This window comes from Pseudorasbora parva, chromosome 2 (assembly GCF_024679245.1).
Source record: "Pseudorasbora parva isolate DD20220531a chromosome 2, ASM2467924v1, whole genome shotgun sequence".
Taxonomy (NCBI): domain Eukaryota; kingdom Metazoa; phylum Chordata; class Actinopteri; order Cypriniformes; family Gobionidae; genus Pseudorasbora; species Pseudorasbora parva.
In genome coordinates this window covers 52,291,823-52,310,527 of record NC_090173.1, presented here as the reverse complement: position 1 = coordinate 52,310,527, position 18,705 = coordinate 52,291,823, and the positions used below count along the sequence as shown (strand labels likewise).

The 18,705-nt window shown below is 39.5% G+C and overlaps 2 protein-coding genes across 2 annotated transcripts; one reads left to right on the top strand and one right to left on the bottom strand.

Moving 5' to 3' along the window:
- Positions 1–450: 450 nt before the first annotated feature.
- On the top strand, positions 451–2,583 carry LOC137046864 (endonuclease G, mitochondrial-like). The gene is made up of 3 exons (XM_067424304.1): positions 451–580; positions 1,230–1,291; positions 1,401–2,583. The coding sequence occupies exon 3, from the start codon at positions 1,402–1,404 to the stop codon at positions 2,326–2,328; it is 927 nt and encodes a 308-aa protein (XP_067280405.1). The 5' UTR covers positions 451–580; positions 1,230–1,291; position 1,401; the 3' UTR covers positions 2,329–2,583.
- Positions 2,584–12,973: 10,390 nt separating this feature from the next.
- On the bottom strand, positions 12,974–15,479 carry LOC137046742 (galectin-3-binding protein B-like). Its single transcript, XM_067424123.1, has 5 exons — positions 15,329–15,479; positions 14,979–15,185; positions 14,713–14,844; positions 14,373–14,634; positions 12,974–14,250 (listed from the first exon to the last, which is right to left on the bottom strand). Exons 1-5 carry the CDS (start codon positions 15,462–15,464, stop codon positions 13,206–13,208), a joined length of 1,782 nt encoding a protein of 593 aa, XP_067280224.1. The 5' UTR covers positions 15,465–15,479; the 3' UTR covers positions 12,974–13,205.
- Between the last annotated feature and the right edge of the window lie 3,226 nt (positions 15,480–18,705).

The following is an 18,705-nucleotide window of genomic DNA, read 5'->3' as shown; positions in this document are numbered from 1 at the left end:
TGTATCATAAGTATTGCACAAATATTCATTAGTAGCATGACATTCTCTCAAAATAAAAATAAAAAAATTGAAAATATTAGTGAACAAAAATATATTTAATTGATTTTACTGAAAATAAACAACACAAGTGTGACTCAGAAAAGAACAATACTAGAGGGTTAAAATAACAGAAGCAGTGCTGGAGTTTATAGAACCACTATAGGAACGAGGAACAAAGAGCTGTGCATGCAGTCTTGATCTCACACAGATTATTAGTTGCAAGTCATTTGTCCCCCTACTCCTTCACTGTTGTCTTCTTATAAGTCATGTGATTTACGAGAGAGAGAGAGAGAGAGAGAGAGAGAGAGAGAGAGAGAGAGAGAGAGAGAGAGAGAGAGAGAGAGAGAGAGAGAGAGAGAGAGAGAGAGAGAGAGGATGACTTTATGTAACATATATTTTCTAATTGGCTGACATGCATCCTTTGTAGTGTCATTAAGCTACTGTTTCAGTGCATTGCAGTGGCACAAGGACACAAGACACATCTCTTCTGTAACATCCGGCAGAAAACTTGGTTTGCTGTTTGGAACACAGATTTCCTCAGGTTTGACTTTTTACATTTGCATGTATTTGCTTTTTGACTTTTATTCAAACCTAACTCATTATTTCTGATTCATGGGATATTCTGGAAATGTTGGATCCTAGCCAGAACAGAGCTCAGTCAGAATGTATGTTTTATGTCTCCCACAGGTTATGGGTAAATTAGGGATGTTTTAAAATGCTCAAAGTGAAAGCACTTAGCTCGTTTTAATGCACTAAGAAAAAAATGTTGACTGCGACGTAGCTTTTTCTTTGTCAACTGTTTAGATATAGCCTACACCAGCGATTCCAAGCCCCTTAAAAAAAAAACATGGCAGGAAATGAAAGCTGTGGGTCGTGACTGATAGAAATATGCCCTGCCCTTTTAATCTTGAAAGTGAAAGTGCAAGATTTCTACTACTACTTTTATTTTCCTAATCCACATTTTATGTATTAAATCAATTATATAATTCATATATGCTTTGAACACGCAGTGTCAAATAATAAATGGTCTTATTGCTCTTACTAAAAGTCTTGAAATGGTTGTGTTTGAAGTGTACATTGTGAAATATGTTTTGTTTTTGCGTGTGTGTGTGTGTGTGTGTGTGTGTGTGTGTGTGTGTGTGTGTGTGTGTGTGTGTGTGTGTGTGTGTGTGTGTGTTGTTGTGAAACAGAATTGAGGTCCAATCAAAGCCACAGAAGATACTGTTTATCTTGTCCAAAAAACCCCATTGATGTAAGTAAATCTTTCAGTTTCAGTTTCATAAGTTAGAATAAGTCCTGAATTGAGGAGAGTTTTGACACCTTGATTGTTTTGTTTTGTTTGTTTTTTTATAATATTTTAGAATGAAGAAGCGAGTATCTTTAACACAGAGCTCCGCAGAGATGGATTTGAGCTGCATACGGATCCCGTTCTTGAAAATGTCTAGCAATATATCCGACAGTAAACCAGTTAAAGACACGTCATTTGTCAAGTCATCCTATAAATTAGTCGACGGATTTCCTAGAAGTTCTGAAATAAGGATAAGAAAATCTTATGTTATGTCATACAACCAAGAATCCAAGAACGCTGATTGGGTGTATGAGATACTGAACAAGGACACTCTGAAGGAAAATGTCAAGAAGCAAATGAGCTTCGGAAGTAATGAAATGGAGGACAAAGTCTATGAACAAGGACATCTCGCTGCGGCTGCCAATCACAGGTGGTGTCAGGAGGCCTATCATGACACTTTTTTGCTCAGCAACATGGTACCACAGAAGAAGAGCTTAAACAAAGGCGTTTGGAAAACGTTTGAGAATTACTGTCGAAACAAAGCTATGGAGGATGAAGTCTGTAATGTCCATGTGTACACTGGACCACTGTACCTGAAAGAAGAGAACAGAAAACTGGGGATGGGTGACGAGTTGGAGGATATGTGTGAGTGTCTTGACCCCAAAACACTGCAGCGTCAGGGAGAGAAAGCAGTGCCAACTCACTTCTTTAAGGTGATAATTGTGGAGAAAGAGGATGGGACAGTAGAAGAGCCGGAATGCTATGTCATGCCCAAATTGGATAAAGTTGATACAGATTGTGGTTTTGACAAAATAGATGAGGTAAAAAACCATTACGTTCAGCATATTTTGAAATTTGATGAATTCTTTAAGCTGCAATTAATAGAAAAACATCCCGATGCGGTAATGAGGGACTGCATAAAGACGGTTACATGGACAGGAGAAGGTAAAAATGGAGAGTTGTGTAGTGTTAATGTAAAAGTCAGAATAACTACACTGTAAAAAAAGAAGAAAAGTTGACATAACTTAAAATTGTACGGCAACTTGCTACACAGCGTTCTTAAGTTCACTCAACTCCGTAAACTGAGTAAGGTCAAACTGCAGCAACAGTGTGTAAAAACCTTGTGGAGACTTACAGAAAACCTTTGACCTCTGTCATTGCCAACAAAGGGTATATAACAAAGAACTGAGATTAACTTTTGTTATCGACCACATACTTATTTTCCACCATAATTTGCAAATAAATTCTTTAAAAAATCAGAATGTGTTTTTCTGGATTTTTTTCTCATTCTGTCTCAAGTGTACCTATGATGAAAATTACAGGCCTCTCTCATCTTTTTAAGTGGGAGAACTTGTACAATTGGTGTCTGACTAAATACTTTTTTGCCCCAATGTATTTTGGATTTCCGCCTGAGTTTAAAACACCCAAGTGTAAATGTTCACCCTACACACATTGGGTGTAGAAAATAAAAATTAAATTGTTGTCATGGTATAGCCCAGACAACTTCTGGCAAAGTTAGATTTGCTCTGCAAGTAGTCTGGAAAAGAGCCTATTCAAGCCCATTTCTAATCCGTCAAAATCGCGGCACCAATCAGAAACATTGGGGCGGGCTTTACACGATGACGACAGCGCAGCGACGGTGAAGCAGATTTGGACATTACAAAGAAGGATGCCGCCATGGAACATCACTCGTTTGAATCAGCTATCACGTCTTTTTTAAGCGATTTAAACATTTCCTTTTCGTTAAAACCTGAGCAAAGAGCAACACATGGCTATCAGATGTGGATTACACTGGCTACTTTGATGAGGAGGATGGGGAGTGTGATCATGTGCTAATACCACACACAGCTCTTTATCTGGCCTTTCTGTGCTTATTTCCTCAGACTTGATCTGGTAGTCATGTAAATAAATAACTAGCGTAACGTTCTAACACATCTGGAATTACTGAATTTGAATAAAGTTTGTGAGACAATTTTCCAAAGACTCATCAATCTTATTTTATTTTCAAAATATTGCAAATCACGTTCTAATCGCAATACAAATGCCTTATACAGGGGTAAATGAGATCAGAGATTGATGTTTTCAGTTCGACCGTCAATCCGAGATGTTTCAGTTGCTCTGAGATTCTATTAGCGTTTTCAAATTTTGCAAAAATGTTGATGGAGGGGCGGTGGCAACATCTTCCTCGAAATCACAAACAGAGAATTGCTGTCTCAGACATTTCTCCATCGCTCTGTATACGTCATTGTCCGTTGGTGACGCCCCTTTGGAAATGATTTATCTATGAAGCCACCCACATCAAGATGTTTGGTCTGGAAACTCACCATTGACACAGGGCTCAATCCGAGGGGCGGATAAACGGTTGTCTTTTAAACTCCCTCTACACGACGTGCACGCAATTAGAAAGTGCTAAAACCAACCAGAGCAACGAAGGTGAAGCAAAGCTCGTTGACAGATTAAACTTTCACCGTATCCGGTCGGCAAAACTCAAAACACATCTTCCCTTCTTAAGAATGAATTCAGTGCCGTTCGCCAGTTTCTGTGTTTACTAGAAGCACGCAAGCGCAACTCGGCCGTTATTATGTTAAGCCCCGCCCACCACTCTATACACGATGTGATTGGCCCGACCAGAGTTTGGTTTTTACAGCTCAGAAGTGTATTGAGAGTTGCTAGACGACACTTGCGACAGATTAAATTTTCTGCCGCTAGGGTGCGTAGATTTCTAGGCTATTGCCAAACCATAACTCAGTTAGTACTGAGAATGGTCTGGTTTTAACCAGGCTAGTCATTGTACAGAAATCCTGTAGCGACTCAGGCGAATCAAACACACAATCGCCAGTTACATTTAACAAATATGTTTTGAATGCTTTGTGCTTGGTGGCAGACCTTCCCCCAACACAACAGAGAAAGATTCTTCGTTACCCTGGAAACCATCTGATAAGATGTTTTATGGCCCAAAAGAATTTGACCACAGAAAAGTGCAGGAAGAGTGTCTTATTCACAAAGAGTTTACGACACGAAGCTTGTAACAAACCCGCTATTACCTCAAATTATAGACAAACCATCTATAAATGAACATGCACCCCAGGACATTATATGTAAACACATAACTGTCTTGTAAAATGTTTATTCTGTATGGTATTTTGCATCTTTTTGTCTTTGTCTTAACCAAGTACTAGTTCAGATAACCTCATATATGTCATGTCTCCTATCAAATTAATGCTCACTTCACGACTTACACTTCCATGTATATCACTTATTCAGAAAATGCAGTGTGTGTTTGTTGCATTAATTAGAATTTGAATGGTCAGAGACCCACTGATTCGAGCCTTGGAACAAAGGGCCATAAAATCTGCTGAGGAATTTCCCGCCTGGAAATCCCAACAATCTCATTGGTTAAGTCTAACCCTGGAGGGTGGGACTACGCCCAGACCATAAAAGGAGGCGCTCGGATGCCCTCCCTCTCTTACTTCCCTCTCTTCTTCTCTCCCTGGCTGAACCAACAAGTCCCTCCAAGCAGGGAGGGGCTCCAGACACAGAGCCATGTGCTGTGTGGGACCAGAAACCGAGGCCCACCACACTATGGTGCCAGCAGGCCTCAGCTCTTCTGAAAAACTCCTCTTCTGAAAATCCTCTTCCTCTGAAAATCTCCTCTCTTCCGAAATCTTCTCTTCTACAATCCGGTCTTCAACAATCCTTGGCTCCTCGTTTCATCAACTTACTAGCCCCACAGGCCTTCTTCAGGAGGGGAACACGAAGCGCCGCTAGAGAAAAGCTGCTCCCCTCCCGACCTCGGAAAGAACCACCGGATACGCAGGAACATACGCACACACGCGAGAAGCCAAAACGAAACCAAAAAGAAAGCAAGTATTCTTATTCTTCCAAATTCAAACTGCTGTAAAGAGGGTGTGTTATTTTCCCGTTGGGACAAGTTAACTCCGTGAAGGTTGTATTTGATGAACTGAAGGAAAGCTGCTTCTTACCCCTAATTCTTTGTACCATCTCTCTCTCTCTCTCTCTCTCTCTCTCTCTCTCTCTCTCTCTCTCTCTCTCTCTCTCTCTCTCTCTCTCTCTCTCTCTCTCTCTCTCTCTTTCTCTCTCTCTCTCTCTCTTTTATCTCTCTCTAATGTCAGTCTATTCATTATTCTCTTTTATGTATTCTTTCGTTAATATCTATATGTCTACTCTCTTGATGCATATTTAGTGTGTATTTCTATGTGAATCGTAGTGTTATTTTTAGTCTGTGTTTATTAAACCTCCAAAAGACATTTAATGAGTTGAATCTGTTATTCTGCCACATACACAAAGTCAATGAAACTTGCGATCTAACGTTACCTAACTGCTTATGCTACTATGTTAGTAAAGTAAACTATATGACCATTTGAAATATTGAACTTGTCCTGATCAGTAAAGTTAATGTTTCTTATGCGCTCGTAAAGCAGTAATCCCTTATTGAGAATTGATTTGAAAAGTCTATAACTAATTTGCAGGACAAACTTAGTAGGATAATTTCAAGCAAGTCCGAAAATGGTTACTTGTATTTAATTAAACATTTTTCCCTATCGGAAAATCTTAATACGTAATGAACAACTGGCAAATTATTTTCATAAATTCATGAATATTGAATATTAAATCCCTTTTGAGTTAATTATTCCCCGAGATATTAAACTCATAGTCATTGTTGTTACAATCCCTTCAAATTAACAAAATCAGATTGCAATAATTCTTGTATGCGCTAATATAATTTTTTATATTCCATATGTTTGTGAGGAACAGATCCAAATTCAGCCCTTAATCCGGCGATCCATTCTCACCTCTCAGGCGATCCATTCTCACCTCTCAAACGTAAATGTCAAATCCAGCTGGCGCTCGTTATCATGAATTTGAATGAAAAACCACGCCCTCAGAAGAGTTATGAGTCGACATGATATACAGCAGTGATATCGAACGCTCTCTCGTCTTCTTCATCAGAGATTGTGACATGCAGTGTTTCAGTTAATGTACATTTGAAATGGTGAAATGTGCGTCTTCACGGAGAGAAACAGATTCATATTTTAATCGATTAATAAGTTAAATTCTGCTCTGTACCCCATACAAAACTACCACCAGAGAGGACTGCAACGGAAATACATCTTAATTTGAACCAGATTTGATACCACTTTTGACATTATCACAATAAATAAATCATTATGATTACACTATGAAATCATAATGTTTTTTTTTTCATGATTCTTTTATTTATAACACTATGTAGTTTTAATAAATGGTTATGGGTAGGTTTAGAAGTAGCTATTTAAAATATCTTGGATTGCTAAACTGGTCATTTTCCAACTCATTTCTGTTTAGGTTTAGGGGTAGTTTTAAGGGATCGTACATTAATCTATAAAATGGTAAAACGGCAATTATACCGATATCTTTATGATATAAAAAAATTAAAACATTATTTAACAATTGAATTAACCTTGCCATAGTGAAATAAGTGATTCACAACACAAGGCCAACCGTGACGCAAGTGTTGGGGATCATTTATATGCACGCCCCGAACATTTGCATCTGTCCAAACATGTTCATTGTCAGGTGGAACTGACGGAGCCGAATCATCGGGACTGCAAGTAAACAAGACAAACAACAACTTCTCAAGATAAATAAAGTCTCTAATTGTAAAGAACCACTCTGAGACAGAAGGCAGGAGATCCAAATGCAGTATTTATTGAGAGCATAATCCACAATCATAGTCAAAAGCAGGCAAATGTAGTTTATGATAGAATGACATTCCGGACTGGAGTGTCCTCTGGTGGTGAGCACGGGCACTCACACTGGTGAATTGTGACACTAATCAGTGTTGGAAGTGTGTTGCTGGAACTGGCATTGTTTCAACCCACTGCACCTGCAATAAAAATTAAATTTAAATAATGTTAACAGCAATACAACCTGGAAGCTAGGTCTGCATAATTATGATTAAAATAAATCTTAAACTAAAGATATCTATAACCTTACAACCAAAAATATAATTCGGTCATCATTTATTGTCACTTTTTTTAATCAATATAATTTATTATTAGCCAGGTTAAGATTTGAATTAATTGATTTATTAATTGATTTTTTTGCACCAAATAATAAAACTATCTATCTATCTATCTATCTATCTATCTATCTATCTATCTATCTATCTATCTATCTATCTATCTATCTATCTATCTATCTATCTATCTATCCATCCATCCATCCATCCATCCATCCATCCATCCATCCATCCATCCATCCATCCATCCATCCATCCATCCATCAAATATACACACATTCAATAAATCCTTAGGAACAACATGAGGGCGAGTAAATAACAGAATATTAATTTTTGGGTTAACCATCGCTTTAAGCTCAAAGACGCGAACAAAAAGATGTCGTTCCCCTCAAAATATCTCATGGCCACAACACACTCGCGTTCCCAAAAGTTACCATGTCGTGGCCGCAACAAAACTAAACCCAGGTGCACCGTGCACACTGTCAGATTTATTATAGTCATTAGGGATTTTTCCACTTATTGACTGGCTGTTTAAACAATTTCTGATTAAATTGAAAGTTTCTTAAAGAGACTGCATTGTCTAGATAACGCAAGATGCTAGTACAGTAACAATAGTAAACACCAAGTACCATACACAACTAAATAATGTGTCAAAATACAAACGTAGATACGCAAGCTCTTTCTCATGCACGGATGATCTGAACACATCCATAAACAAGTAGGCTGCATTTTAGCAATCTCCATTTGAGATGTTTTGCTTAAAGTGTCATTCAGTCGGTGTTCTGTCAGGACTCACGAGCTGCTTCAAACAAAACAGCTGAACTGCTGTGCAGTCAAGTCGATAATGCTGCACATGAAAAAACAGTCTATACAATATGCATGACGATTGTCTTGTTGGAAACTCAACACAATTCTTAAAGAAACGCTTGCAAATCCGCTTGTCTGTCATCTAAATATCTACCAAATCAGGTCAGACATTGTTAGATAGCTTTCCAGTTCCCATTTGGACTACAGCCATCGATGCAGCAACTAAGGTAAGGCTGTTCAACACCACGTCACCCCAATCGCGATTTAAATTGCGAATGCCAGCGACCTAGTGAATCAACATGCTCCAACAATGATGTCTCTGGAGGAAACTCAGAGTGTCCTACACAAACTGACTATCAGAAACTGTGACCGAGGTTCTCCCCCAAAGACAGCGATGAAGTGGGCATCACCATAGCTCAAAGGAGACTGGGAAGACCAAGGACCTGCAGACATACGTTCCAAGAAGACCTGAAATGTTGTGGTCCCTTCGGAAGATGTCGAGAACGTTGCACGGATTGAATATGCTGGAGGACACTTGACAATTATCACTCAATGGTGTTTTATTAACAAAGTTTGAGAGAAATGTGTTCAAATGATCTATCCAAATCATCATGTCCTTCTAAACCAGCTGTCAGCAATCAGGAATTGATCTATCCCATCATTATGTCATTCTAACCAGCTGTCAGCAGTCAGAAATCAACATGTCCACCCAATCAGCACAAGTGAAGGACTATACTGTAAACACCCAGTCAACTCCCCAATGTTCACTGCCAGTTTTTCAGCATCCCTCCACCACCCCATCTTCCTCACACTCACCTGGTTACGTTCCTAACCATAGATACGGGGGGAGTACTCTGGGTTCGGGCCAAATACCAAGCTTGGAGCCCTCTCCTTGGACAGAATGCCAAATATGCATACTACTAAACATACTATTTGCTATCTGATTATTTGTAAGTGTGAACTCTTGAAATGTTCAAACCTCAGCAAGGTTTGCTTGTGGACAGCTCAGAAGCTGAACCCTTCAGAGTGAAGCCTGTCACCAATAACTTGTTCAATGCATCTATAATAATCTTAAGCCCTGTTTCCTCCAAAATTACCTGGAACAATTTGTCCCAGGAACGTTTTAAATTATTTTTTTACGGCTTCTGACCCCAAGACTCAACTAATCTCTGCAATTCTTCATCTGGGATCCATGGAGAGTCTTTTTCCACTCAACCTCACCATGCATTCGGACGATATAGACACACATCCTCTTCAGGCAGATTCGTAACATCTTTAGTTAATTGGATGGTGGAAATGGGGATTTTCAGTGCTTTAGCTATTTTCCTAATTTCTTGCTTCCAGTCACCCTGGTGTGCTGAAAAAAATATGAAGGGAAATATACTTCAGAAATGTTTTACTTATAATAGAGTGCCAATAATTATCACCCACATGTTTTGAAGATAATCGTTTATTTTATAATGTGATTTTCACCCACTTTTAATGGGTTTACTTACAATTTTGTGATTTAAAAAAATAAAAAAATAAAGATAAACAATGCAGATTTATTTTCACAGCTATATTCTGACCACGGCTGTACATCTTCAATTGCTGGAAATATTGCAGAGACAGGAACACAGTTCATAACTGAATGAGTTACGAAACATATTCGCTGTCCTTTAAAATACAACCAGATCAGGTTAACTACTGTGAAACTTAAAGAAGAAGAAAAAAACGCTGTGTAATCGCATTTGAGGGATTCCAGTTTCATTTCATGAAAATGCTAAATTTGATAAGTTTCATAACTGCAAAATATGCACTCAAACAAGAAGTGAGCACAGAATGACTGCTTAATATCTGCTAACTCTTTATTTTGTTGCTCCCACAACTGATATCATAATGACTATAAGTACGTTTATAAGTAACTTGGCAAGTACATGTGAACTTAGCTGTAACCCTACCATTCTACTTATACGCTACTAACAATCTATTCAGAGTTAGTTGACTTGGAACAGCAGAATGTTTAAAGGGGACCATCAAAATAAAGTGTAACCGAAAAATGATTTCTTTACCCACAAACCTTTTGTGCTGCTTCAGATCCTTTTCATGCAGGGTGTTAAGTGGAATACTCTCACATCTTCTTCTTCAGAATTTATTGGCCAGTACACAGTTTATATACTCTTCTTGTTAATAATATAACAATAATATTGTATTTATATAGTGCCTTTCCATAGCTCAAGGATGCTTCACAATGTAAATACAATAAAGAAAATGTAAAATCAATAGGATAGACAATAATAACAGTCAATAGTTCAGATAATGGAGTAGATTTCAAACAGTAGACTAGAGCAGGGGTCCCCAAACTCGGTCCTGGAGGGCCGCTGTCCTGCAGAGTTTAGCTCCAACCCCTAACAAACACACCTGAAACAGCGAATCAATGCCTTTATAGGACCTAGTAAGACATTGATTAGCAGTTTCAGGTGTGTTTGATTGCGGTTGAAGCTAAATTCTGCAGGACAGTGGCCCTCCAGGACCGAGTCTGGGGACCCCTAGACTAAAGCAAAGACAATACAAAGACAGAACAAGGCACATTACACAAACAAGGTAGCGTGCAGCAACAATATAGTACAAAAACAAAACACAGAACAATGTTTGGAAAACGAATGTTTCGAGTTGTGACTTAAATTCATTTAATAAATGTTATTAATCCAGTGACCGGGGGAGTGAGTTTCAGTGCCATGTACACACTCTAAAGTTTCAGGAGTCAAAACAGGATTTAAATGCGGAACTGCGATGATTGAAACATTCTGATGTCTCGAGTGTTTGGTCTCAGCTATTCTGACCAAAGAACTATTACAGCAACAAAAGACTTATGCTCAGCAATTTTAAATAAAGCACAGTCGTCAGAGGAGTCGTGGTTTGCTTATGCGAGGAAAGGCTGCTTCACATGCAGTGTTGCCATGTGCACTTATTATAACTATCATATTAGGCTTGTTGTATAAAAGAGAACTTGATCGTTATAACTTTGTGAGTACATACTATAGAAAAAAAACAAAAAACGAACCGGATTGGTGCTTGCATCACGGAGCTGTTACAGTTAATGCCCAGAGCCCCCACTCAGCTAAAACTGAAGTAATGGAGGCATAAACGTAAAGGGTGTCTTTGTGTCTCTTAACAGACACAAAATGCAATTAAAATGTCTGTCCAACATGAAAAGGGCCCTTACATGACAACGAGATGCGTTTAGCCACTTATCGAACGCTTAAATTCACCTAAATAGTGTTTTAGACAGCTAGCTGTAGTCTGGCGCTGAAGTCCCGTGGGAACTTAACCAGAAAAGTCCAGTTGGGAGGAGCGTGTCGTGTGTGTGAAGGAGGAGGAGTCCCAGGGCAGACAGGCCACGGTGGAGACGTGGGAACGCAAAGCCGGTGCGGAGCCGACGGGCTGATAGGCTGAGGTGGAGACAGGGGCCTGGAGCCAGGGACCGGCCGGGCTGGTGGAGGGGAAGCCCGAGGAGGAGCCGAAGAGCCGATGGAGTTAGTGGACCAGAGCATTCAGACAGTCAGATAGAACCGGCGGGTCGGTTCGAAGGTGGAGACTCGGAAGGGAACTGGATCCATAACCCACAGGTCTATCCGGCAGTTGTCCGCTCCTGGCTCTGGGATGGACTGAACCGCATGCTTATACTCTGGGACTGACATGGTAGCTGGCTCTGTCTCCAGGAGCCAGTAAACTGTGTGTTGGGAGTCGCCTTGCCGGAGAACCCACCACAAATACTCAATTAAAGGCCTTTGTAGGAAGAGCCCAGTGCTTTTAATTCCAATTTTTCACTCTTATTGGTCCAATCTTCTGTAATGTTATGGCAATTGAATTATGTAATTTGTTCACCTGTTAGCCGCCTGTCACAGCCAAGGAGGCAGATCCCTCAACCATCAGCCCCTTTGAACATGCACAAGGACACCCCCAGCTTTTTGCTGCCAAGCTAAATCTTTTAGAAAGCCTGTTCACTATAGCTCTAACAAAAGTGGTAGCGCACTGCTTGACTGTGATTTAAAACTTGATCAGCAAGTTCACTCAGTTGTCAGATCTTGCTTTTTTTAATGATTTAATGATGTAAAATGTTTATGATGTATGGATGTTAACATGTAATCACGCTGAGTAGACGTTGGGTATTGTTTATCAGTTGGGCTTTGTGGGTTTTTGACAGGTCTGTCAGTTGGGCCCTGCATGGGCAACCCAAAAAACCATAGAAATGTGTCCATTGGCACCAGATGAGCCCCGTGTATGTTAGCCCACAGGTAGGCACATAGTGGGGCCCATTTAGATTTAGATGTTCATTATATGGGCTCTTTTGGGTCACATATGGGTGCCAATAATGGGGCCGAGGTGGGCTACACACAAAAACCTTATGGGGCCCAAAAGGGTGATCACACTGGACCCACAAATGGCTCCATTATGGTTTTTAATTAGACCATAGGTGAAAATTGTGCCCCATTTATTTTATTAATTGACTAATAAACTTTACACCCCAGAGCATAGCCCTGGTGACCATTGAATTGCCTCACCGTCAATGTGATTAACAGAGATGCTTAATTTAAGCTTTTTTTTCTTCTTCTCCCTTGTACAAAAATACTCATTCACTAATTAACCAGTGATAGATAGGTAAACATTTTATAGAAATAATTTAAGACTTTTATGAATTTTAGGGTACTCAGTATAAAATGCTCTGATTTTCGAAACCTGATTTTCGTTGAGGTCCAACGTCTTGACGTTACATTGACATGCAGTGCCTGCTGAGACTGCTCAGTTAAAGAGGAATCAAACTGACAAAGATAATGTAAGTTATATATTTTTATTTTTGTAGTGCACTTTCAAAATCAAGAATCTTTATTGCTGAAAAAAAATTAAACGTTTAAAATCAACAAACCAACAAAATCGACAAAAAAATCACACATGAATAACGCATTTTAAAAAGAGATGATCAAATTTATTAGATTCAGTTAAACTAGATTTGATTTAATAGATTTGATTGAACTGAAATGCCTGTAGAAACCATGCATCTCTGTGCAGTCAGATATACTCTGGACGCACTACAAATCTAAAGCTGTAGGCATCAGGACAGGGGTTAGGCAGGCCCATACTGCTGTTTTTTGGAATCTCTGCCATGTTGTTTTTGAAGTCTTGGACATGAAAGACATTGTTTTGGTTCTTACAGGTGAGAATCAACCTGTTGCTGTAGCGAATGGTTCTAGCGTAACTGTTCTGGTTGCCACTTGCGAGTAACCTTGCAACAGGGAAAGAATTACATGAAATACCATTATTAGAGCATTCCTGAGCATTACGAAAAACCTGGGCTTGCCACTGGACCGTCTGCGTTTTGTAAAGAGCACTAGGGTGTGCAGGAGTGGAGAAGGTAGGAACTTGGATTCCGACATATTGGCCATACCGGTTATGTTGCTGAATATAGTTAGTTTTAGCGCGAGCTATGTCATTGAGAGTCCACTCATCAGCAGTGTAGATTCTGGGTAGATAATCATAACTCGTGTTGTCCATTTTACTCCTGATCTTAGAGAAAGGCAGAGCATTGAACTGAAAACCTCTGAGGAGACCAGTTAGGTACAGTTTCTCATGACTCTTATAGAGAACACTTGAGGAAAACTGCATTTCGTACAGTTTATCCACCGGGATCAAGAGGAAGCGGATGTGATTCAGGAGGCTGGCCTGTTGTTCTGAACTAATGTCATCACCTTTCTCTTGGATCCATCTCTCCAGAGCTTCAAGAAGTAAAGCTTCGTCCTTCACAATCAGGTCTGAGCGCGGCAGCAGAGCGTCCATCATGTGAAAGGAGATGGTGCTCCACAGCGGAGAGCTTATGAGGAACTCACAGTTCCAGGAAAGATACTGAAGGACATTCTCCTGCAGAACAAGGTCACCTGTGCGGACGCCATACTCGTACATTGATACCTGTGTCCGGAAGGTGTTGTCTTCAGGAATGAGTGAAGTGAAGACCCTGCCAACATCCTCCATAAGATTCTTCACTCCAAAGATAAACGCCAGCTGATGGAGACATTGAGCCGATGTGATGGAAACATCAATCTGACGTGTGTACAAATACCTAAAAAAACAGTTAAGATACAGTAAGCGTCTATTTATCATATGCACTATTCAAAGCAACATTCTTGATGAATTGAGACAATTGGATTGAGCTAGGAAGTTAAATGCTTTTCAGAAAATTACCTGAGAAAAGTAGGGACATGAGGATGGCAAGTCTGGCTGACATCCACAGTGAGGTTTCTGGACTTATTTGTTATTTGTAATCCTGGATAAATCATCAGGATCATACTGTGCACACAAAACCCCAACTCTGCCTCTTCACTGAGGTCTTGCACATTAATCCTGAAATCACAACCATCTCCACTGTCAAACAGAAGACCAAGATCAGCAGACAAACCCAGACTGTTGTCCACGGAGAACTGACGATTGTTGGTTATGTTTGTACCTGCAAAGAAATTTTTATAAATATATAAAAAAATATATCAATTGAAGAACAAATATATCAGGTAGCTGAACTTCTTACCAGTCTGGCAGATCACTCCTGCATCTTCTTTATGTGAGCAGTCAGTAACACCCCAGCCTTTGAAGCTGCATTCAGACAACGAGCTCTCAGACCCTTTACAGTTCATGTCATCCAGCCAGATTGGACCAGAACCTAAAAAGTATAATAGAACAATTATAAGACTATTGTTGTTATCACAATGTGAGCCTTGAACAATCAATTGAATATAGGTTAAAAATTTTTGTAAAAGAGTCTGAGACCATTGAATTGTGCTGAGGATCTTATACCTTCGCCATATTGTCCTCCAGGCGTAACTGATATAGCTCCAGGAAAACCCAACTGACGGCACACCACTTGCGCTTCAGCCAGGTCCCATCCGTCATCACAAATTGTACCCCACTGTCCATCATGATAGATCTCCACACGACCGGATGAAGGACGATCTCCGACCAATCTCACTCTGCCCTCCCTTGCTGTCTGCTTTGGTCTGTAGCCTTCATCCAGTAGCAAAAGGTTAAGAGATTTTACACCAAAAAAAAAGTTTGTAACAGTTTCATAAAACTCATGAAAATCTGCTAAATACAAATACTGCAAACAATGTATTTTAAATGTAAAGAGTAAAGGTTTGTTTACTAACCAAACAGAGTATGACGTTGTGCTGAAACATGAAGAAACAGGAGAGGCCATAGCAGATACATGATTGTTCTCTCGCTGGAAATATTACAAACAGCAGAGACAGGAACACAATCACAACTGAATGAGATACAAAACATCTTGCCTTTCCTTTATATAAGGACCAAATGAGGTCAAGTATTGTGAAACCTGGATCAAACGCTGTGTAATCATATGTGAAGGGGTCCATAAGTTTCATTTCATGAAAAGTCTAGATTCGAGTTTCAAGTTTCATTACTGCAACATGAAAACTGCCTGTCAGCATGTTCTGGGCATGCAGTGTGAGTGAGACCAGTCAAACTAAATTCAACCAAAAATACAGAAAGTGAGACTTAAGTTAATTAATTTGTTCACCTGTTAGCCGTCCGTTCTCCCTTTCACAGCTAAGAAGGCAGTTTGCCAACCGTCAGAGCCTCTGTATAAGACATGTTTTGGTGACACAAGTGGGGCCTACATGATATTAAGCTTGACCAAACATCCTGTTTTCCCAGGACATGTCCTGTTTTCAAGTCCCTAATATAAAAATTTTCTATACATACTTAAAGGACAACTCCGGTGAGAAATGAACCTAGGTGTAATTAACAGATGGTTACCGAGTAGATCATTCTCTGGGATGCGTTTTCATGGAAATCGAATGTAAAGAGTTTTATCTCTAAAAACAGATTAGCTTATAATGCTTGTCTATGGGGCACATCGTAAGTGAAATTAAATCGCTAGTTAATACCACTAACAAGGCTCAAAATAGCCTCACACTATAGCATAATGAGGGTCCCTACATGCAAACCGCAGCATTGAGAACTTTGTAAGTGGACAAACAGTTTAATAAGAAGATACTTTATAAACAAAGTGCCTTACGTGTTCATGGACAGGTGCCATCTTGGAAAACAGTCTCGACACTCTGTTCTAAGTGAGCTGGTCAATAGGAATTAAGTTTGTGAAATCGAATTACATTGACATTTTTTATTTTTTATACATTTATTTTCTCTGTTGCGTTCAGTGCTTTCTTCCGGAAACAACGGACCATATGAGATTCCAAGTCACAGTTCATCACTTAGCAGAGCTCTCGTCGCTCGATGAGTCGAGACTGTTTTCCAAGATGGCTGCTGTCCATGAATGCGTAATGGACTGTCTTTATTAAGTATCTTCTTATTAAACTGTTTGTACACTTACAAAGTTCTCAATGCTTCGGTTTGCATGTAGGAACCCTCATTATGCTACTGTGTTAGTGTGAGGCTATTTTGAGCCTTGTTAGTGGGATTAACTAGCGATTTAATTTCACTTACCCTGTGCCCCATAGACTAGCGCTATAAGCTAATCTGTTTTAAGAGATAAAACTCTTTACATTCGATTTTCATGAAAACGCATCCCAGAGAACGATCTACTCGCTAACCATCTGTTAATTACTCCCAGGTTGATTTCTCTTCGGAGTTGTCCTTTAATAATAAATTTATTGACATTAACAAGGAATCTTTGAGTAACCTCTGAGTATCATTAGTGTATCTCATTTCCGGGCCAAGTGTCCTGGTTTTCGGTAGGATCTCTTGAAGCATCGAAAATACATTTTGGTCCAAAAATCACAAAAACTACGACTTTTTTCAGCATTGTCTTCTCTTCCGCGTTTGTTTTCAAACCTCAAATAAAGATTCAAACGGTCATGAATCAGCGGATTGATTCATGATTCGGATCGCGTGTCAAACTGCCAAACTGCTGAAATCACCAAGGGGGTAATCTAACACACGGAAAGCGTTCCACCCATAGGGGCGGCCATTGCTAACCAAGCCATCACCTGCTGTTAGCATCCCATTGACTCCCATTCATTTTTGCGTCACTTTGAGAGTGAATAACTCCATTTGTCCATTATTTATTTCTAAACAAACACGACAATGCATAAAAGGCTCCATTACCTTTTATCTTACACTTTCGCCCCGTAGAAGCTGTTTTTGTAAAAATAGGCTAACGATTGCGTCATTACCAACGTGACTCACAGTTGCACAGTTGAGAAATTGCCGTATAGACAGGAGGAGACGCTCCCAGACAATCTTTTAAAGTCTATCAGACAGTTGGGGGGACGTGGAGACATAAAGTCTGATGAAGTCAAGGGAGAAGAATGGGGAGAAGCCGATAGTGAGCCAAAAGCAACGGGAGAAAATATTTAAACAACGTGATTCAGATTTCACTTTCCACAACTACTAGAAGACTTAGAACTGTTCGACAGATTGCTCACGTCACATCTACGTCGTCAAGCTTAGTCTGAGCCTGTGCAGTTCGCTCAGCCATCAGGAAGTGAGTGCTTCTAATTGACTTCATTTCTCGCCGCTGAAGTCTATGAGGTCACTGTGTCCATTTCTTTTACTGTCTATGAAAATCGCGTGACATTGGCGATCCAAATCATGAACCGATTCGCTGATTCATAATTGTTCAAATCTTTATGTGAGGAACACAAAAGAGAAGACAATGCTGAATAAAGTCGTATTTTTTCTTATTTTTGGACCAAAATGTATTTCCGATGCTTCAAGAGATTCTAACTAACTAACTGATGTCTCATATGGACTACTTTGATAATGTTTGTATTCCCTTTCTGGACATGGACAGTAGAGTGTGCATACACTTACATATGCTCTCGGACTAAATATAAAATATCTTAAACTGTGTTCTGAAGATGAACGGAGGTCTTACGGGTGTGGAACGACATTAGGGAGAGTCATTAGTGACATCAATTTCATTTTTGGGCGAACTAACCCTTTAAGTCAGTGGTTCCCAATCCTGGTGTTGCCCAGCCCTGCAAAGCTATGTTCGAAATCACCCCCTATACCCTCATCCACTATTCCCTACATTAGTTTTTCTAAGTTTTATTTGCCATTTGTACACCTACATTGGAATTGTACTGCATTTCCCTTAGAGTCCATTTATACCGTGAATCACTATTTCTATAAGTTAGCCATTAGTTTCACTGTTGCTGGATAGAGACTGTAAAAGCGTGTTTTATGTGTTACAATGTAGGGTTTGTGTTTGGGCCTCAGTAGTAGGTGAGCTGGGTGATGAGTGTCACTAAGTACACTCAAAAAAATGAACTTATGATGCTGTTCACTTTATTTAAGCAATTCATTTTGATTTAACACTATTATATCAGGTTTCTGGTTCAAATGTAATTGATTCATGTTAAACTGACTTAAAACCGTCACTCTTTGACATGACTTGATGGGTTTATTTTTAGAACATGAATTAATCAAGCCGAACAAACAGGACTTTCACTTCGCATCATGCTTGGCAAATGGGCTGAATTTGGAGAGTAAATGTTTAAATAAAGTGCTATTGTATGCATTTCTAATGAGATGAGAAAAT